The sequence below is a fragment of the Petaurus breviceps genome, unplaced genomic scaffold (assembly GCF_028583685.1).
Source record: "Petaurus breviceps papuanus isolate PSGF00001 unplaced genomic scaffold, PetGlider_PUasm1.0 98, whole genome shotgun sequence".
Classification (NCBI taxonomy): Eukaryota; Metazoa; Chordata; class Mammalia; order Diprotodontia; family Petauridae; genus Petaurus; species Petaurus breviceps.
Window position 1 is genome coordinate 28,263,557 of NW_027187460.1, and position 22,381 is coordinate 28,285,937.

Here is a 22,381-nt window from a genome sequence, read left to right on the forward strand (position 1 = left end):
AAGTGCCTTTGAATGCTAAGATCCTATGATCTCATTAAAGTAAGTGTGTTCTTACTGGAGGGAAAGGGAAAGTCTTTTGGGTTTTTTCATCTTTGTACTATTCCTCAGCTCCTAATCCAGTGCTTGACATAGAGTAAGTGCTTAATAAATGTTTGTTGACTTGGTTGAAAGTACAAAATGGAGAAAGTGAATTTAGGTTTTATAAAAATATTAACAAAACATCTTTATGAAACCGGGTTTATTAAAACTTCTCTACAAGTCAGACATTCATGTCCATTTTCACATATATACATATTTACAGGATCAACATAGTGTTATTAGCTTCCCTGGCAGATTGTCCTGCCAGCACACACAGACTCTTTACACATCAGCTGTATCACAGATACAAATATCACACAAATGTCGCACAACCACGAGAGTGTTAGCGCATCAGAGGTTCTGGCCACTCCATTCCTCCCCTGCATTTCTCCCTAATTCCCATGATTCTGTCAAGTTAGTATTGCCAAAAGATTCACATTTACCTTTGTTTTGACACCTTGGTTATTCAGACACAGACGGAAAAACAGGATGACAAAGCCTCAGGATCGGACAACAAAACACACAGAACACACATAGAAAAGGTCGAACGTATGTACAAAGTCCACAGTACATGAGGTATCCATGGCACCCTCACAAGGTATTGGACAGCTTGCCAAGGCTTAGCCCTGCTGTAAAATGACCACACTGTTACTGTGCCATGTGTGTATATACATATTGTATGCATATATGCATGTATGCACACACATATAAACATGTGTGTACGTATATGTGTATACACGTGTATATATGCATGTGCATATATATATGTTCCATTTACCCGTGTAACCAACTCATCTTTGGGACTGTCCAAGGAGTTTACTGAAAACTTTTTAGTTTTCCATTTCAATTAGATTTATGTTAACACAAGTTGCCATTTCTCCACAAAGCAACAAAGAGGGCCACACTGGAAAGATAAAGCAGGAATCTTAAGCAGGATTAGGCCTACTTTTCTACCCTGGCAGTCAATGACACAGATACATTGATTTATTAACCATATAAAGTCTGAAATATTAACAAGCATCATGCATGCGCACACATACACACACATACATACTCACACACTCATTCACTCACACACACTGCTAGAGGCAGATATACTTAAATAGGGAAGGGACATTCCTAGAAACCAGTCTGAGGCTCTCCTACGACTACCCAAGGCTCACTTTCTAAACATTTCCATGTTTCCTGCTGATGAAAGGACACATCTGACATTTGCTGCACAGGGGACTCCTGATCCTTATCCTCCAGGACAAGATGGCCAGCCCTGAAATGGCCTCAGAAAGAGATGAGTGCTAGAACACTTGGGAGGAACCAGAAAAGCTAACTGTTTCCAAGTACTCAAAATTATTCACAAAACTGCAGTCTCTCTGTCTGAGATCAGAGTTCTGAAATAGCCAGGAGTTCAGGAGCTTTTTATGATTTTTTTTCCATGGTTAGCTGGTAAGAACTTTTATAGCTGGGGCTAGGGATGGGGAGAAATGGGGGAGTCAGGAAGGAAAGGGGGAAACATTTCAAGTTCAGGGAGAAGGCATTAGTGTATATGAGGTCTTAACAGGAAATTGAGGAACGAGTCTGGATTTATGCAGCAGGGCAGGCTCTTGTATTCCTGAAACAGTCTGATCAAGGAATGGGGCAAAGCAGTTGGTATATGAGTCTAAGGAGAGGATGAAGGTTTAGCAAACTTCCAACTGGATAGCACAGCCACTTGCAAAGGCAAAGGGTACCTATCCAAAGAGCAGCAAGATGGCGGGTTCATTGGACCTGTTGGTTTATCTCATTGGTAAAATATGGCTATTGCCAGGTAAGTGACCACACATACACCAAAAGCTACTGTAAGGATTCATTCATTCTCCCTCTAAATTTTCAAGTTTGCTTCATGGTAAAAGTGTGATTCTGTCCCAATGCCATAACCTTGGCCAGTGGCAAAAGGTGCAGGTCTCAGCACCTAACCAATCAGACATGAGGACTCCCTGAGAACCATAAAGGCTCTGTAGGATGGCCAATCAGAGTGCTTTTCTCAGCAATATCACCCAGTACAAAAAGAGAAGGAACAGGAATTCTGAGTAAAGCAGCTGTGCTTATTTACATTGTCACTTATCTGGCTGTCACCATACTTAAAGCTCTACCCGTCTATAAAAATGGAAAGACGAAACCCTTGAAAGAAAAAAAATGCCATGTGTGAGAATTATGAGGTTTTTGAGGTTTTAGGATTAGCAGAAGAAGGAACTAATGTCACTGTCTTCCTGGTGTTCTGGAACGATCTGGTCTGACGTTCCTGTTTCGTGGTCTACGTATCCAGGTTCCAAAACTGACTCAAACCAAGGATGAAGTAAGACCTCTGGAGCTGTGAGTCTTTCGGAGGGCTCCCGTCTCAGAAGACTACGAATGAGGCATCTGGCTTTGGGGGATATATGGTCAGGGATGCAGAACTGTCCACGGCGGATTTTGGAGAAGAGAGCACTGGGGTCTGAGTCATGGAAGGGGTATCGGCCAACTAAAAGGGTATATAGCATCACCCCTAAACTCCAAACGTCCGCCGACTTGCCGGAGTAGGTCCCTGTTGTGTTTAAAATCTCAGGGCTCACATAGGCTGGACAGCCGTGCTTGTCTGACAGGGCGTCATCTTCTCCCTTGATGATGTGAGTGTCTTCAAGGCTTTCTAGTCTGAGCTGTGTCCTGCATGACAGAGGAAATAAATATGAGCTGTTGTGAAGAATGAGGAGCAGCCAAAAATGGAAACCGCAAATGTTAACAGCTAAAGTCCATACCGGTGTTTGGAAAAGACTGAGCCTGCTCAGCCCTACATGAAACATGACTGGGGGGATGTAAGGACAGATCCAGCACTACTGTACCCGTATCAAATGTACTTATAAGTCACAAGAACGAAGGCCTCAATATTTATTGAACAATTCCAATTACAGCAAATGTTCGCAAACTTACAGGGTGAAATGCACACCCCTTAATATCTGCACTGTTCAGAATGTTGGTGCCAACTTGAAGAACGGATACTTGTGTTGTTAAAAGTGAGAACTGAGAGGAAGCAGGTCTGGCTCTGTTACTTAGTAGCAAGTCACACTCAAAATACATTGTTGAGGATCCAATGATACAGTCTACATGTAGGGCTTTGCAAACCTTACAACACTATTTAAATGTGAGCTATGATTATTATACTCATTATGTACTATTACTAACCTGCCGAGCTCCTTAACCTCTCTAAGCCTGAGTTTCCTCATTTATTATAGAGAATCACAGGACTGAGGGCTAGAACTCACCTAGTCTAAACCCATCACTGTTTTACAAGAAGAGAAACCAGATCATCCTTGCCTACCTCAGACAGTTGCCAGGATCAACAGAATGATGCTCCTGGAGGTCAGGGGACAGGATTAATTTTTTAATTGCACCCACAGTGCCTGGCACACAGTAGGCAGGGACACTGAAGAATCAAATGAGATAATGTTGGAAAGTACCTCATAAACTACAATGCCTGATGCAAATGTAAGATGGCTTTTGAAGAGTTCACAAAAACTTTGCAAAATTCCTTTCAGGGTAAGAGGAGGGAGTCTGACCTTTGAGGTAAAGAATATCTGGGAAGAGCAGTAAGTACTCTTTCAGGGAGCACGTCACTTGTCCTTTTGATTCACTGATTTAATCTGGTATCCAGTCACTAACTGCCTGTGTTGCTGTGAGGCATGTAAACACCATGAATTAGAAAGAACACAATGCCCAAAGTCATTTTTGTTGTGTATTGTTGGACAACCTTGTGTCTGATGATGTACGCATGCACACACACACACACACACACACACAGTATTTTGTCCACCTGGGCAGTAACAGTAATAATAATGATGGGAAAGTGGTAAGGAATGTTAATTATATTTATTAGTCCATTCAGAATAGAGCAGACATAGCCTAAAGGGAGAGATAATACAGGTAAGATGGTGAATTTGGGGTCTGTGTCACCTCTCCCCAAAGTAACATACAATGTCTGTCAGTGTAGGCATTAATGCACATGTATCAACATACAGGCACTGAGAAACCTTTGGTCAATAGCTGCTAAGCAAATCACAGCATACCACAGCTGAAAGTAACTTTAAAGGTCATTGTCTAACCATCTCATTTTAGATGAGGAAAATGAGGTCCAAGGTCACCAAGGCTGTAAGCGGCAGAGCCATGCTTTGAAGTCGGGTCCCCTGACTCCCCATCTAACATTCTTTCCCCAATCCTACCAGCTCCTAGCAGGAGCCTCCTCAGCTGTCAGACCGGGCTGTCCAGGTTCTCCCCACCTCCCAGGGTGCTATGAGCCATCTCTGTTTCCTGTACCAATCTATCTTTCCCACAGTCCTTTGAAATGGCCCTGTTTCAGTTAAGTCACTTTTGATGTTCAACACAAACAGTTAGTACCAGTTGATGGATCAATTCCTTTTCCTCTCAGAGGCCCTGGTTTTCTGTGTCCCCCCCTTCCTGCTCAGTGGAGTGTACTGTACATGCGTTAACTTCAGTCTGTCCTCAGGGTGACCTCCTGTAGTTATGTAAAATACCCACTGGTTCTGTAAACGGAAAATATGACTCAACCCACACTGTCCACCCCGATTGGCTGCCGTAGGACTAAAACCCTGCACCTGTGCTTGTTAGACTAAGAGTGTCAGCCTTAAATTGCTTAACCCTCTGCTTGCCAAAGTCAATGTGCATGACATTAGCCTAGGCAAGACACATTTCAGGTTAGCAAGACTGTGCAAGGGATGTTCCAAAAAAGGATAACCTCTTTAGAGGTGACTATGCCCAGCATCAATCATCTCTTTTAAGCAAGTAGGTCACCACTCTACTAATGTGTCCATTATCCTCATATTGAAATGGAATCCCAAGCCCACAATGGGATTCTCTTCCTCTGAACTACACCCCTGTAGGACTCAAAAAGCACATCACCAGTCACCAGTTTAAAATTGTTTTAAGTTACAAAGTTAAACCAATTAATATTTCAGAGTAAGATCTAAAGTTCCCCTTATCTGCATCACCCTCTAATCACTTAACTGCTTTACTGTCTCATCAAAGCATCCTTAGGTGGGGGGAATTAAAAGTAAGGTACCTACAGGACAGAGAAAAGTTGGGAGCACTGAATGGCAAGACCCCAAATGTCATTCATTGGTCTTAATACTAACATTTATATGGCACTTGCACTTTTTGATTATTATCTCATTTGATCTTCACAATAACCTTGGGAGGTAGGTGCTGTTATGATCCCCATTTTACAGATGAGGAAACTGAGGCAAACAAAGGTTAAGTGATTTGCCCAGAGTCATACAGCTAGTAAGTGTCTGAGGCTGGGATCTGAACCCAGGTCATCCTAACTCCAGGGCGCAATGCTCTATCCAGTAGGTTACTACATGGTTAAAAGAAGAAGTCCATTCCAAAATGCAGGTAGGAACTAGCTACCCTTTACTATTTCCTTCAATACAGGAAGCCTGTCCTGATTCTCCCCCTGCCAATTGTTAGCATTCTCTCTCATAAATAAATTACCTGGTGTTTATTTTTATATACACGCATGTGTGCGTATACATTATACATGTGTGTATATGTATATGTGTGCACATGTATGTGTGTAGATATATGTATGAATGTCATATCAACACATTGTGTGTATACATACATACATATGTATAAGTATATAAAAAATAGAATTTAAGCTCCTTGAAGCTAGGAGGCTGTTCTGCTTTTTGTATCCCTAGCAGTCAGCACAGTGCCTAGCATATAGTAGGTGACTAATAAATGACTGCTGAAGAATGATTTCTAAGTTACCTCAAATGCAAACCTAACACCTGAATTTCCATTCATTTTTATTCCCTCTTTCTCTAACCTAATCCTTTCTTACCTGAGTGTGACCCATATTTAACACTGAATTCATGCTAAATTTCAATTTATTATTCATATGGGTTGTTTTCTGAAGACTTATGCAAACAAATCCAGAAAGGTGGTTATCTCACTTGATAGCAGTGTATGACAAAGCATTTGGGCTGGAAGGACAGAAAGCATGCCTCCCCTTCACAGTACCTAAGCTTAATGCAGTTGATTATCTCTACTACACATCAACCATCCATATACCCTTTCAAAAAGCCTGAAGCTCTTTGAAAAATTCCCCCACAAGACAGGATGCTATAAAAGAGTAGTAAATAGCTATATCATGAAGACTTACTTTTTATGCTACATATTTGTGGCCTAACATCATATATAATTTTGGAAGGGAGAGGTTCTATAATCATATTTTATCCATCAAAACTATTTTCTTTCCTAGGCCTTCTTAGAGAGTTTAAAGTAAGCCAAATAGCTGCATTTTTGTGTGTGGATGGGGGGGACAGTTCGTGTTGCATTTCTTAAATAATAAATTTGGCATAACATGTTGTTTTTAACTAGGACTTTGTACTAACTGGATCAACATGAAAATTCGCTGCAAGTGCCAAAAAATCACAGCATTAGCTGCCACTAATGCTCACCTCTCCTCTGTGGAAAAGACGAATTTCCTGAGCTTCAAGTCACCCAACACAATGGCAGATTGGTGGCAGTGGGCAACTGCAGAGACGATCTGCTTGAAAAGCCGCGCAGCCTCCTCTTCCCGAAGCCTTTTGCGATTTCTCACATAGGAGTGCATGTCCCCAAAGTCCTTTTCAAAAAAGACATATGCCTTGGTGTCCCCAAGAATTACTTCAACAATCCCTGTGATATTTCTGTGAGATGGCAGCTGGATATAAGGCCGGATTTTGTCTTGGTAGTGTTTAATAGGGAACACCTGCAGAAAAAAAATGGGAAATGAACTTCCTGTAATGAAAATAAGGGCTGAAACCAGAATCAAAGGACCTGGGTTCAAGTCTCAGGTCTGTTAGTTACTAGCTGTGTGACTAAGCATAATTAGCTTCACCTCTCTGTCCTTCAGTAATGGATTAAAAAATGAGGGGTGTTGAACTAGGTTATACACACCCACACACACATATACACACACACAAACATGTACAAGTTGTGTGTATATATACACATGTGTATACACAGAGACACATACATGCACATATGAATCACACATACATACAAGCTCGTGTCTATGCATGCACATGTGTGTGCATGTATATTGTGTGCACACACACATACATACACTAAGAGGCAATATGGTACAGTGGAAAATATCCTTGGATCTGGAATTGAATGATTTGAATGACCTGGGTTAAATTTCTAGCTCTGTAGATTATGTAACCTTTAGGTAAATCACCTAACTTCCCTCAATTTCAATGACCTCACCTGTAAAATGAGGAGGTTGGGCCAGATGACCTCTAAGCTCTGTCCACCTTTAAATCCTATGATAGAACACTCAAAAGCAGAGACATTGCTTCTCAGCACCCATGCTGAATTTAGATGTTTAATTTCCACATGAATGATATCCAGAGTTGTGTCTACATATTCCTTAGGTCACATCCTTCCTCCAAATTTCATACTGCCTCTGCCAGCACTTAAACCAGTAATACCTACTAAGTCTCCAGAGACCTGGGTAAGCACTAAGTGCAGCCATCCACCACTTCTACCTACTTGAGAGGACTCATCTTAGTGTGCTCCATTTCCAGACAATCAGATCCATCCAGGCAAGGATATCCAATCTTCAATCCCTCTCTATCTCCCCATAGTGTTCTGAACACAGTGGATGCTTTCAATCAGTGTTCACTGATGACTGATTAGAGACTGGGTCCATTCCTTGTCTGCCTTTGCCCAGCTCAGCATCAGGAAACCCTGGCCTTATTCCATAACAGCTTAAAAACTGTTGCTGTCAATTACTTTACAATCAAGAGATGAAGGATGTTCATACAAAGTACAAAGAATATGGTGACTCTGCAAGATCTAGGCAGCAAGGAAAGGTAGGGGAGAAAAACAGCAGAATGTAATTTGGAGGGAAGGAGAGAGACAGAAAGGCAGAAACAAAGACAAAATGATACAAAGAGAGACAGAGACAAAGACAGATGGAGAAAAACTATAAATCAGTCTATGACACAGCTCTGGGCACTTTAAGCAACCTGAAGTGTGACTCAGGTATAACCATCATTCAACTGTTTCTCAAAAGCTCAGAGTAAATGCTTTTAAAGGAGGAGTTTTAGATCTACTTTTTTTTTTCTCTTCCCAGGGAATGGGTAACTTCTCTAAGAAACCAATTGTGCTCTTTTAAAGGCCTTTTGTTTTTGCCAGGGTTACTCATATCCTAGACTCAACTGGAAACGGTGACACATGGACCGTCACCATCTGGATCCAGCTATTATCTGTTGGGAGGAACTGGATAGGATTACACAATCCTCAGGTCCCACCCCATCTCTTGTGCCAGTCTGATAGATGGCTAGCAAGGAAAATCCTTCTGCTACTCCCCAACCTCCTTCACCCTACCCCCAGGCCCCCATTACCACTATCCATAGACATTTCTGCCAGAGTGGCCTTTTGGACTGGTTACTTAGATTTTCCCCCCTTTTTCATTCCCTAAATGCAGTTTTCGCAAGCATTTAAAATACCCCTGAAATCAGACAGCAGGTGGCAGTAGCCAAAGTCAATGACAAAAACTCCATTCAGACATAGTCAGGTGAGCAGCAGAAAATCAAGCTGACCCAACTGCTGACCCCTCAGTTCAGGTGAAGAGTGTAAGCCACAGGGAGCAAGCAATGGCTTTTTGAAGCTGCTGTGCTTTCAGAGAGGGGAGATTGTGCATTTGTGGGATTCTCTGGGAGGCTTTGAATTTGTTGGAAATGTCAAGAGGATGGGTGCACTAAAGAAGGAAACTGCAAGATTCTGTTTCTGGGAATTTATATTCTCGATGTTAAAATTAAAATCCATGTCACGAATTAAAAGGAAGTGAATGAGTGTTCCAGCCGGGGCTGGGCTCTCCACTTTTACATTAGGGAGTGTCGATTCTAAAGGTGCTGGTTGAGAGACCCTCTGTCTCAGGTCCCTGGGGGGGAGGGGGAGGCGGAAAGGGAGAGTCAGAATCCTAGAATCGGCATCTTAAGAGGTCATGGGATCCACCCTCTCCCCCACGAAAGCTTATTACTGGGTGCCCACTGAAAAGTCCTAGCACTTCTAATACGCCAGCAGGCTCAGAGTTGGCAGCCGTGCCAGCCTCCAAGAAGGTACCTCCACCCAATGGGCCTGATAGTGAAGGGTGAGGGGCTAGATGCATTACTTTCCCGGCAAGAAGAGGGTAAAGAATGCTCAAGGCGGGGAGCAGTTAAATAGAAGAAAAGTGGTTGCAAAATTATGCCTCCCCCACTTCATCAAGTCCGCTGGAGTCACTGGGAAAAAAGTCCCTTGAGATCCCAGCAGAAAGCTTTCCCACCTCCCCATGGAAGACCCCTGCCTGCTCTCCTCAATTCGTTCCCTCTCTCCTTAAGTCTTTAACTGCGTCCAGCAAGAGCCTGTGATTAGGGATGAAGGTTGAATGAATCAATTCTTAAGATCCCTTCCGACCGACGATCCTGCCAGACCTTGGTCCAACCTCCCCTCTCCCACGAGGTGTCCCCAGGGCTCTGGGGTGAGGGTGGGCGCCGGGGGGGCGGCCGTACCTTGCAGCGCAACTCCTGCCCGGTGTGGATGCTCAGAGCCCGGGACACATGCTCCCGCTCGGCCATGGGCAGCAGAAGGTAGCCCGCGATCCGGCTGGGCCCTGGAGCGCTGCCGCCGGGCGCCGAGGGCGAGGGCGCTGGCGGGGGAGTGCAGGGGGAGCTGGGGGGGCTGAGGTAGTCCGGGGGGTTCGGGCATTCGGACAGCCGCAAGCATTTGGCCGCCACCGCGGCTGCCTCGTCGCCGTCCAGTAGGCGCTTGGAAGGGGAGCCCCGGGCGGCAGGGAGAAGCAGGCCCGGGCTGCGAGGCTGGACGTTTCGGCTCATGGCAGGGCGCAGGGAACACATCCAGGTCCCAGAGCCCGTGGAGCAGGGCTTTTAAATCCCAGAATCCGGGAAGGGTTTGGGAACGCGGCCCCGAGGTCCCGAGATCCGACGGCTGCAGCCAAGCCCGGGGCGTCTCTCGAGGTCTTCTGGCTTTCACCCCCCACGGGGGGCAAAGCTAGCCAGAACCGCTCTAGGGCGCCCACGTTGCAGCCGGGGTTGGAGCTGGCCAGGGAGCCACCGGGCGGCCCGGGGGCCAGCTCCACCTTCTCCCGCACCCCGAGGGGGCGGCTCAGGACGGGGGTCCCCCGAGAGTCCCGGCTCGCGGTGGCAGCTGCTGGCTGGCTCGGATGGCTTCCTGCCGCCGCTGCAGAGACTATCCAGGCAGAGAAAGGTCTGCGCAGAGCGCGCCCCACGCTCCGGGTCCGGGAAGCCGCTGGCCTGGGACTCGGAGCGAAGCTTCGGAAGCGGCAGCGAATGCCAATCGAGTAACCCAGAACCGCGAAGCCCAAGTCTCCGGGCAAAGGCACCTTGGCAACTTTTAGCGGCGCTTCTCCCCCTACGCGCTCTTCAGCCTCCGTGCTGGGTGAGGGAGAGTGACTGAGTGTGAGCGAGTGTGTGTGCGGTGCGCCGATCCCAGGCTGTGCCCTCCTTCTTCTCTTCCTCCACCTCCTCCTCCTCCTCCTCCAGCGGGTGACTCACGCTGTATACACACAGTCCGATTATATGTAAACAGTTGGGAAGCCGGGTTGTGCAATGAGGTGCTACGATTCCAACTCCTCGGCCCACCACCCGGCTCGCTGGCGAGCAGCGCGGGGAGGGGAGGGCAGGGGAGGTGCAGGACGGGGCGACGGGGAGGGGGGGGAGAAGGGCTCTGGAGGGGAAGGGGCAGCTCCGAGGCACCCAGGCGACGCGCGCACAGACGCAGGTGACGAGTCTGGTGCAAGAGAGCGCGTGCCCCCCCCGTACACACTCCTCCAGCACACCGAGGGGGGGAAGGAGGGAGTGCGCGCTTAGAAAGAAAGAAAGTAGAAAAGAGAGGAGGAAGGAAGAGAGAGGGAGCTCCCTCTCGCGCGCGCGCTCTCTCTCTCTCTCTCTCTCTCTCTCTCTCTCTCTCTCTCTCTCTCTCTCTCTCTGAGCCAAACCCGCGGGCCGGGAAAGAGAAGGATTAAAAGTTGCTGTGACGTTAGAGTCCAGGAGAACCTGAGTTGGGCTGGGGCTGGGAGGGAGGAGGGAAGGGGAAGGGGCGGGACTTGCAGGGCGGGGCTTAGACGAGGCCGGCGCTCATTGGTTCGCGCTCCTCCCATTCACTCCGCGCCGATTCACCGTCTCAACTCGGAGAGTACAATGGGATGCGGAGGAGGAGAAAGGTGGGGGGGAGGGAAGCGCGGGAGCTGCGTTCTCAGGGTCCTGGGGGAGAGGGAAAGAAAGGGAGCGCGTGCCAGGGAGCGCGCGCGGCCTCTGCGGGCCTCGGCTTGATGATTGCGGCGCTGGGCGGGAGGGGGAGCCTAGCATTTGCCCTTGACTATGCTGCGCCACGCAACAGCCCAGGACGCGACCCGGGCGGGGAGGGGGAGCCACCGAACCCATGCGAGCTGCGATGCTGTGCCCGCGGTTAGCTGGAGGGATAGGGAGGATGCCGTGGAGAGAGACCCGCTGCGCTTCGAGCGCCTAAACCGGCCTGGCTGCAGCTAGAGCTGCCGAGGGAAAGGGAGGAGGGAGAGCCAGAGCAGCGATGAATGATTGAATTAATACAGCCACCCCCACGCGGCAGTTCCGGGGAAGTCCTGTGCAGATGAGAGTGGATGTGGATGTGATTTCCCCCCTCCTTTTCCTCCTCCCTTTCCAGGCTGGCTCCCTCCGGCGTGTGCTCGGCTCCACAAATAGCACCTTCCGTTGGGGGACGTGAAAACAGACCGAGCGCCTCTGCAATCCTCCCCGCCTCCTCCTCCGGGCTCCCCCACGCCCCGCAGCCGGGAAGGCACGGAAATAGCTCCACGGAGCTCCTGGAGTGGCTTCTTCACGGGCACTCTGGGAGCTTCCTGGAGGAGGTCGGCTTGCAAACAAAAGAAGCTCGAGCCCCGGCGAGCGGAAGGGCCCCACGTGGCGGCCGCTGGGTTAGCGTCTCTTCCCTTTCCCCCCTCCCCAATGTTGCTCCCACACCCCTTCGCCCCAGGGTCCGCGGGCACCGGGCCAGCCAGGATCTCCCTGCACTGTGCCCAGGAGTGTGCCCACAGCGCTTTTTTCATGTTCTGTCCCTAGCCACCACGAGTGGGATCATAAAATTATGAGCTGGAAACCTTTGAGACGATCTAGTCCAGCCCCACTTATTTTACAAATGAGAAAACCGGCCCAGGAAAATGAACAGCTTGCACAGGCTAGTTGAACCTGGATTCCCAACCCAGGGCATAACAAGTTACCTAACATTTCCCTTTTCCTTATGTCCCCTCCATACAAAACTGTCTTAAACATACCTAGCAAAACTGCATTTTCCCTTTAGAAAACAGTTCTAGAGCACTATTGAGTCAGTTACCTTAGTTAAGTATAATAGTCATATTTTCCTTGCACTTGTCCCATCAAACCACCACCCCACCAGGATAAAACAACTGTGCATTAACATTCCTTCCCTGCCTTCTGATCTTGTTATCAAGGTCACCTTAGGTGACAAAGGACCAGCGTGAGCCGTCTGTGGAGAGCCTGGGGACTTTCCACTTAAGGTATTACTCACCTTATATCACCCTCCCTGCCCAAAGATAAGGGAGAGAAATCAATCCACAAGCATTTACTCATCACCAACTGTGTACCAACCACTGACCTAAATTTTAGGGATTCAAAGACAAAAGATGATTTCCACACTTCCAGGAGCTTAGAACCTAGAAATGGAAGATAACATGCTCCCAAGGAAACATACTATAGGGAATGGGGTGAGCTCTGATAATTAACCCGATAAGCCTCTTGAAGGCCTTTGAGCCAGGCCGTCCAAGAAGCTAGTGGTGAGGTGGGAGGGCATTCCAACTGGGGGGAGAGCCTGCTGAAAAGCAGTGAAGCAAGAGGTGGAATGTTGGCTTAAGTGAACAACAAGCAAGTAAGTGAAAGCTGAGATGCTGAAAAATGTCATTTGATTGCAGCTTTTTAAAAAATTTCTGGCAAAATCAAGACAAACCTTCCTTGGTCAAATGAGCCACAGACTCAGCATTTTTAAAACCATTTGGGAACAGAAGGTGAAATCTAACCCTCCTCAAGTTACAGATTAGGCAACTGAGGACTAGAGCACTGAAGTAACTGCATAAGGTAATTTGTTAATGGACCTGGGACTAGAAATCAGATAGTATGTGCAAGGACTTTGTAAAGTGTGAGGTAATATAGAGAAGCAAAGTAGTATTATTGCTATTTGAGCTATTAGTTTAACTTCATTAAAAACTAACTTCATTGAAGTTAGTAGCAAAAGAAGGGTACTGACCTTGGACTCGTCACTTAACCTCTCTAGGCTTCAGTTTCCTCATTTAATCCTTATAGTCAATAAATATTAAATAAAAATAAATATTAAACACTTACTACTTAGCCTCTGCTAAGTGTTGGTTATATAAAAGGAGACAAAAGACAGCCTCTATCCCCCAAGGACCTTACAGTTTCTTGTAAGAAGACTATACATATTCATATATATATTTATGATATAAAGAAATAAGAGATGGAAGTCACTAGAGTTTGGAAGGGTTGGGGAAAGCTTCCTATAGAAAATAAGATTTTAGTTGGGCCTTAAAAGAAGCCAAGGAGGTCAGTCAGAATGGAGGAAAGAGAATGTTCCACACATGGAGGACAACCAGAGAAAATGCCCAAAGTCCAGAGATGGACTAGCCCAGAGGCCAATGTCATTGGATCTAAGTGCATATATTGAGGAGTAAGGTATAAGAGGACTAGAAAGGTAGGAGGGGGCTAGGTTATGAAGGACTTTGCCGAACAGAGCATTTTGCATTTGAACCTGGTGGCAATGGGAAGCCAATGGAGTTTATTGAGAAAGGGATTAACATGGTTGAATCTGTGCTTTAGGAAAATTATTTTAGTGGCTGAATGGAGACATGAGGAGAGACTTGAGTCACAGTCACCAGCAGGCTATTCCAGTAATTGAGGCATGAGGTGATAAGGGTCTGTACTAGAGTGGGGCATGTTGGAGAGATGTTACAAAGATCTTGACAATTGCTTGGATGTGGGGAGTGAGGGGAATGTGAGAGAGAGAATGAGAAGTCCAGGATGAATCCTCCGTCATGAGCCTGAGAAACCGGAATCATGTTGTTACCCTGTATAGTAATAGGGAAAGTAGGAGGTTAAGGAAGAATTCAAGGGAAGGGGAAAGATAAGGAGTTCAGTTTAGACATACTGAATTTAAGATGTGTACTGGATATGCAATTCAAGATTTCTAAAAGGTGGTTAGAAATGCAAGTCTGGAGGTCAGCAGAGGTTGGGGGCAGGAAAGGTGGATTTGAGAATTATCAGTATAGAGATGGTTATTAAATGCATGAGAGCTAATGAGATAACCAAGTGAAGTAGTATAGACAAAGAAAAGAAAAGGGTCCAGGAGTGAACCCTGAGGGACAGGGTTCTATATCTATAGTTAGAGGGCTTGATCTGGCTGAGGATCCAACAGAGGAAATGGAGGAACAGTCAGGTATGAGAACCAGAAGAGAGTGGCATCCCCCCAAAACAGAAGAAAGTATCAAGAAAGAGATGATGAACAATAATGTCAAAAGCTACCAAAAGGATAAGGAGAATGAGGATGGAGAAAAGGCCACTGGATTTTACAACTAAGAAATCATTAATAACTATGGAGAGACCAGTTTCAATGGAATGATGAGGTCAGAAACAGATCTTAAGGGCTTAAGAAGAGAGTGAGAGGAGAGAAATTGGAGGTGCTTATTATAGTCAGTCTTTTCGAGGAATTTAGCTAGAAAGGGCAGCAGATAAAAGGATAATAGCTCAAATGGAAGGACCAAGTAAGGGGTTTTTTTTAAGATGGGGAGACATGACACGTTTGTAGGCAATAGTGAAGGAACTGGTAGACTGGGAAAAGTTGAAGAAAGGGATAGAGTGGGGACAAGAGAGGGCTAACTTTTGGAAGAGGTTGGATGGATTGGGATCATTCAAGCAGGTAGAGGTTATCGGTGTAGCAACTAGCCTGTTCTCTGTTCACTTGCTATTTCTCAATCTTGCTGCACAACCAACCCATCTTTTCTTTTGGCTATACAGTCCTTTCATGATCTCTTTTACTCCCATTCTTCTTCAGAGGATGAAGAATATTTTTAGAATGATGCAGCTAGGTCATGTCATGGATGGAATTTGGGGCTTAGAACCAGAAAGGCTGGAGACACTTACAAACTGGGTGGCCCTAGGCAAGTCTGTGCCCAGCATTGTCATCAGGATAAACAGATATTTTGTACAGTGTTTTCTAAACCTTAAAACACTATATACATGCCATTATTATTGTTACTCTTATGCTGATGGATAATACACAAATTCCTATTCACTGCAATATTAGGATAGCAAGTCCTTGTTCAGTATTCGTTGCTCATTCTTTCTGTGATTCATTCATTCAATAAGTATTTTGTAAATCTATTCTGTGAATTCTTCCAAGATCAATTTTGCAATTGGGGTTAAGTAACTTGCTCAAGGTTACACAGGCCAGTTATTTCTGGGTGTAGTGCTAAGTATCTGAGCCCAGATTCGATCCCAGGTCATCCCGACTCTGGGGCCGGTGCTCTTACTCACTGCGCCATCAGGCCACCCCTAAGCAATTGGGGTTAAGAAACTTGCTCAAGGTTACAGAGCCAGGTGTTTCTGGGTGAGTGCTAAGTGCCTGAGCCCGGTCATCCTGACTCTGAGGTCATCCCAGTCTGAGGTGATCCCAGTCATCCCGACTCTGAGGCCAGTGCTCTTACCCACTGTGCTACCCCCACCGTGATCAATTCTAATAGTTTACCCTCCCCAACCCCCTTACTGCAAAGCACCTCTACTTGGGACCCAAAGGAACTGAAGAGAGAAAGCTGGAGCTGTCACTCTCACAGCCCAAGGGTAGGAGATGGAGGGGATGGGGACGGTGCAAAAATGTGAAGCGGGGAATCAGATTACAGTAACTGGGAAGTGTTTAACAAAATAAGTAAGAATACAATGTAACAAGGATAATGTTAATTTGTGGTTTTCTGAGTCAACATGCAGCCCAAATACATCCTTTTCTAATTGAGTTTGATGCCAAGCCCCTGAGTTGGGAAGCTCTCTGAACCTGAAGGTTGCATAAGAATCTCATTCCCTCATTCCACAAATCCTTGTAGAGTGGTCAGGGTAAAGGAAAGTCTGAATTCCACTGCCAGGGACACCCCAAGCATGCATTCCCTTCTCTTCACCACAGGACCCCTGGAGTAGTTCTGGTCTTCAGGCCTCATCACCTCTTGTTCAGACAACTGTAACAGGCTCCAATCTGGCCTTCCAGCTCCTAGTCTCCCCTCTTCAATCTCTCCTCCATTCTGTTGCCAAAATAACCTTCCTAAGGAACATCTGACTATCTCCTCCTGCTATGAAAATGTCAATAGCTTTTGATTGCCCCTAGGCTAAAATATAAAGTCCTGGCTTGGAATTTAAAAGTCCTTCACCTCTCCAGGCTTATTTCACATTCCCCACCTTGACATATTCTACCTTCTGGCCCAAACTGGCCTACTTGGTGATCTCTGGACATGCCATGTCTTTTTCCTTTCACCTTGACATTGCAAGGGCTGTCTGCCAGGCCTGGGATGTCCTCCCTTCTCACCTCCAAGATTCAGCTCCTGAGTCATCTCTCACCCTGAGCCTTTGCTGATCCCCTTAATGCTCCCTTCCTCCTTTGTATATACTTATCTATTTGCATCTTGTTTCCCTCCCCCACAAAAGAAAAAACTCCCAGAAGGCAAGATCTGCAGGTCTATGGTGAGTACTCTTCCCAAGATCTGTGTAAGCCAGCCACAGCTCCAGAGAACAGTAATAGTTCATCCTATTCATAGAATATGAACCTTTCTAGCTTTAAAATTTGTGAGAACCTCATATAAGTTTAAATCTTGTAGAACCTCAAAGTTTAGAAAGTATTTTCTGTATACCCCCACCTCCTAGGAAAGTGCAGATGATAATATCCCCATTTTACAGACATGGAACTAGCTTTAAGAAGTATAGTGAGTGACTCATACAGGGTCACACAGCTAGCAGATGGACTGCTATGAAGGAGCTGGTTAAAGATTTTCCAAACGATTGTACTTTCTCCCCTCTCTCTTACTCCTTTCAGTGTATTTTAAGAAGCTCATGAAATTCCTATACTTGATGCTTTAATGGATCTGCTATGCCATGAGTCATCTGAACATATAAAGTTTTTTTCTTAAAAAAAAAAAAGGATTTATCCTGGGGGCTGCATTTTCTCTTTTCATAAAACACACACACGCGCACACACACACACACACACACACACCCATGATTTGATCAGAGGTTTGCAACTATTTTTAAGTAATTCATCTTGCCTCTCCAAACATACCATTTTCCCTCTCTCAGGCTGAAATATGCCTTGGTGGCAGCCGGCCAACCCCATCTTCCTTCATTTTCTAATCCGGGCCCCATGCACTAGGCTGTTTGGTTGGAAGGGTTTTCATTAAATAAACTCGACTCCATCACCCTGCTCGCCTGAAGTATTTATGACTCTGGATAGTTGGGGAGCTTAAACAAAAGGCCCCAAGGAGTCCTGGAGTTCTGGGATTAATTTGGGGGTTGCTGCTGTGTTGGTTCTGGATTGCAATGCTATCACTTACAGCTCTTTAGTGATAAAACAGTACATTTTTCTGGAGCCTCCAAGTAAGGTCTCGGTGTTTCTTCACCAACCAACTCCCAAAGGCCACCCTAGCCTTATCAGTCCTTAGTATACGTGTTAAGAGGATTGGAGACCTTGTCCTACAAGAGTCAATTAAAGGACCTGAGGCATGTTTAGCCTGGAGAAGTAAATTCAACAGATTTTAAATTCTTCCTATGTTCCATTCATCATGCTAGGTCCTAGGGATAAAAAAAGATGAAAATGGTCCCTACCCTCAAGGAACCTACATTCTATTGGGACAGACAATGCAATGTGTACATAAATAGGCACGTACAGAATATATGTAAAATAAATACAAGCTAATTTTGGGAGGAATGAAAGGAGGATATAAGAAAAATCCTCCAGACAGAACAATCTATACCTGAAATCGACTGCCTTGGGAGGTGGTAGTTGGTAAGTTCCCCCTCACAGGAAGTCATCAAGTGAAAACTAAATGACGATTTGTCCAGAAAATGGGATTCTGTAAAGCAGAGTTCTAGCTGGCTCACTGCAGAGAGTGCCTGGCCTTGAGTCAGGAAGACAGGAGTTTAAACCCAGCTTCAGACACTAGTTATATGACCCTAGAAAAGTCATTTAACCTTAATCTACCTCAATTTTCTCATCTATTTTAATTTGGATAATAATGGCGCCTACCTCTCAGGGTTTTTGTGAGGATCAAATGAAATGATATTTGTCTAGTGCTTTGTGTACCTTAAAGCACTATAGAAATGCCAGTTATTATTATTTTAAAATTATTTAGTATTTTATTTTGTCCCGATGACACCTAAAAACAATTTTAACATTCATTTTAAAATATTTTGTTCCAAATTCTCTCCCTCTCTACTCCTCTCATTGAGAAGGCAAGCAATTTGACATAAGTTATATTATTATTATTTCTATGCAATAGAGACCATGTCTTGCTCAAGATCCCATAGGTCACAAGAAGCAGTGAGGACCCTCTTGTTGCATGGCCTTAGGCTTCTAAGTAGAGTAGATGTCAAGTTCAGTACAGTGACTGGTTGCTCCTGGAAACTGCTCCAGTGGTTAAGCATTTTCCCTGTTTGTTCTACAGTAGCTGTCTCCTCACCCTAACTTTTGTTTCTAGTCCTAGAATGCTGAGCATTCAGTCAGAACACAAGTGGAGCACTGCATTCAGTTTGGTGTACCACATTTTAGAAAGGGCGCTGGGAAATCAGATCACTAGCAGAAGAGAATAGCCATTATAATGAGGGGACTGGAGAAGAGGCCATAGTGGGCTAGACTGGGGGATCTAGGACTGCTTAACCTGGGGGAGAAGCGATTTAGGGAAGGGTGGAGAAAGCAAGAAAGCTGGATTTAATCATTTGAAGGGCTGTCATATGAAAGAGGGATTAGATTTGTTTTTCTTGGCCCTAGAATATGGAAGTTGCACAGATTTCATCTTCATAAAAGGAAGCTATTACTAATCATTAAAGCTGTCCAAAACAATGACCTTGTAAGTGAGTGGGTGCCCCACCTCTGGAGGTGTTCAAAAGACCATTTGTTGGGAAATGTTCTAAAGCAGCAGAAGTCCTCCGAGGTCCCTTCTACCTGAGTCTAGGATTCTTCTCAAACCCAAGCGTTGTCTAGGGTCCATGTTGTCAGGTTAGGGCAGTTAGACATCACTATGAGTAGAGTGCTGGGCCGGAGGTCTGGAAGATGTGAGTTTAAATCCAGCCTTAGATACTTGCTAGCTGTGTGACCCTGGACAAGTCACTTAACCACTGTTTGCCTCAGTTTCCTCTTCTGTAAAATATGAGGACCAACATTTACTTCTAAAACTTATGATGCAAAGATAAGGATAGGGGACTAGACTTTTGGTTTTAGCGAACTCCCAATGAGGAAACACTCTACCAGTGCAGGTGAACACCTTCTCTGAAAGTTAGCTTAGAGTGTTGCTTAAAACAGGGTAAGTGAATAGGTATGTGACTTGCCCTCTGTGGGCATATAGACAATCTGTGTCAGAGACAGGACTTGAACTCAGGTCTTCATGGCTGTACAGCTTGCTCTCCCTTCACACCACCTGTCCATGACACTGAATACTATAACACAAACAAGAATGTGATTAAGGAAATAAGAGTTGTTATATCAAAAACCATGGGAGATTTTGGGATAAAGGCATCACATCTGGTTTGGGTTGGGGAGAGGGGGGGATGGGGAGTATCATGGTGGCCTCTGAGTTGAGCCTTGAAGGAAAAGAAGCATGAATATCATGGGAAAGATGTGGCATGCATTTTCAAATGCATGGAGGCTATTTAGGGCTTAATGAGGGACAAATATTAACTATAACAAGGAATACTTTCACTTCAGGCAAAAATAGTTGGGGTATGGGAGAGTTCCAACCCTCAACCTTGGAAAGGAAAGTCAACGAAATGAGAGGATCGCCATAGCGCTAAGACTAGGCTGAAGGGAGTCCTGTGTAGAAAACCAACAGGCCTTGGGGAAGGGAGGAAGCATGTCCCACACTGTTCCCTCCTTCCCTTATCCCACCAAGGTCAGCACCCTGGGGCAAAGTTCCATTCTCCTCATGCTAATTACAGATGGGAGGGAGGCCAGTGGGATTCCACAGGTGATTATTGTTAGTGAATGTATATAAAGTTAATGTAAATAAAGCGTATATGAAAGGAGGGAAGAGTATAAAATATGCCTGAAAGAAGAGATCCCAGCAGGTAGGGATCTTGGAATGCCAGATGTAATCAAATGCCTTCAGAGACAAAAGAAAAAATTGAGCAGTAATAGCTACCTAAAATATTTAGTTGAATTTCATTGCTAATGCACCTACCTCCTCACCACTTAAGTGGCAGCTTTTACTCTGCAGAAGTTTGTATCTTATTTTCAAATCACTAGGAAGCTACCAAAGCTTTTTGAGCAGAGGAGTACCACAGTCAGACCTGGGGTATAAGGATAGCAATTTGGATAAGTAGCAGCCATCTTGAGGGGAGGAGGGAAAAAAAGAAATTTTCATGACAACTTTATTATATATTTAAAAAGAATAACAAGTTGTACATAAGAGATTTGCAGTTTCATGTGCAATCTTTTTTTTAATTATAATATGTTATGGAAATGCTTATGTTATTTATTCCAAAAATTAAAAAATAAACGAACAGATTTAAAAAGAATAACAATTAGTTGTATGAAGGACAGCTAAATGGCACAATGGATAGAGCAATGGGCTTGTAATCTAAACAGACCCAAATTCAAATCTGGCCTCAAAAACTTATTAGGCAGTGACCCTTGGCAAGCTTAAATTATGGCCTCAGTTTTCTCAGTTGTAAAATGGGGATAATAATAGTACCTACCTCCCAAGATTGTTTTGAAAAAGAAATGAGATAATATTTAAAAGTGCTTGGTAGAAAGACAAGAAATTTCTTTTTTTAAACATTTGTATTTAAAGTTAAGAGTTCCCATTTCTATCCCTCCCTTCATTTCTCCCTCCCTAAGACAATAAGCAGATATAGGTTATACATGTGCAATTATGTAAAACCTTTCTACATTAGTCATTTTGTACAAGAAGACTCAACTAAAAGAAAAAAAAATGAAAGAAAATGAAAAATAGCATGCTTCAGTCTGTATTCAATCAATATCAGTTCTTTCTCTGGAGGAAGATTGTATGCTTCATCATTAGTCCTATGTGATTGTCTTGGATCAATCCATTGCTGATCTTCATTGAGCAATATTGCTGTAACTGTGTATAATGTTCTCCTATTCTGTTCACTTCACTATGCATCAGTTCATTTAAATCTTGCAAGGTTTTTCTGAAATCATCCTGCTTGTCATTTCTTTTAGCATAATAATATTCCCTCATGATCATATACCACAGCTTGTTTAGCCATTCCCCAGTTGATGAACATCCATTTGATTTCCAATTCTTAGAAACCACAAAAAAGAGCTATTATAAATATTTTTGTACAGATAGGTCCTTTTCTTTTTTTCTTTTTTTTTGTATCTTTGGGAAATAGACCTAGCAGTGTATTGCTAGATCAAAGGGTATGCATAGTTTTATAACCCTTTGGACAGAGTTCCAAATTGCTCTCCAAAATGATTGGATCAGTTCACAACTCCACAGATAATATATTAGTGTCTCATTTATCCCACATCCCCTCCAACATCCAACATTTTCTTTTTTTGTCATATTATCTCCTCTGATAGCTGTGAGGTGGTACGTCAGAGTTGTTTTACTTTGCATTTCTCTGATCAATAGTGCTTTAGAGCATTTTTTTTACATGACTCTAGATAGCTTTGATTTCTTTGCCTGAAAACTCCCTGTTCATATCCTTTGACTATTTATCAATTGGGAAGTGACTTGTATTTTTATAAATTTCACTCAGTTCTCTGTATATTTGAGAAATGAGGCCTCTATCAGAGATATTTGTTGCAAAGTTTTCCCCCAGTTTTCTGTTTTCTTTATAATTTTGGTTGCATTAGTTGTTTTTGTGCAAAAAACATTGTAATTTTATATAATCAAAATTATCTATTTTACTTTTTGTACTGTTCTCTATATCTTCTTTAGTCCTAAATTCCTCCCTTATCTATATATCTGACAGAT

General features: G+C 44.4%; 1 protein-coding gene across 1 annotated transcript; it reads right to left on the minus strand.

Moving 5' to 3' along the window:
* Positions 1-223: 223 nt before the first annotated feature.
* TRIB1 (tribbles pseudokinase 1) lies at positions 224-11,166 on the minus strand. The gene is made up of 3 exons (XM_069081234.1): positions 9,648-11,166; positions 6,564-6,856; positions 224-2,754 (listed from the first exon to the last, which is right to left on the minus strand). Exons 1-3 carry the CDS (start codon positions 9,990-9,992, stop codon positions 2,289-2,291), a joined length of 1,104 nt encoding a protein of 367 aa, XP_068937335.1. The 5' UTR covers positions 9,993-11,166; the 3' UTR covers positions 224-2,288.
* Positions 11,167-22,381: the final 11,215 nt, after the last annotated feature.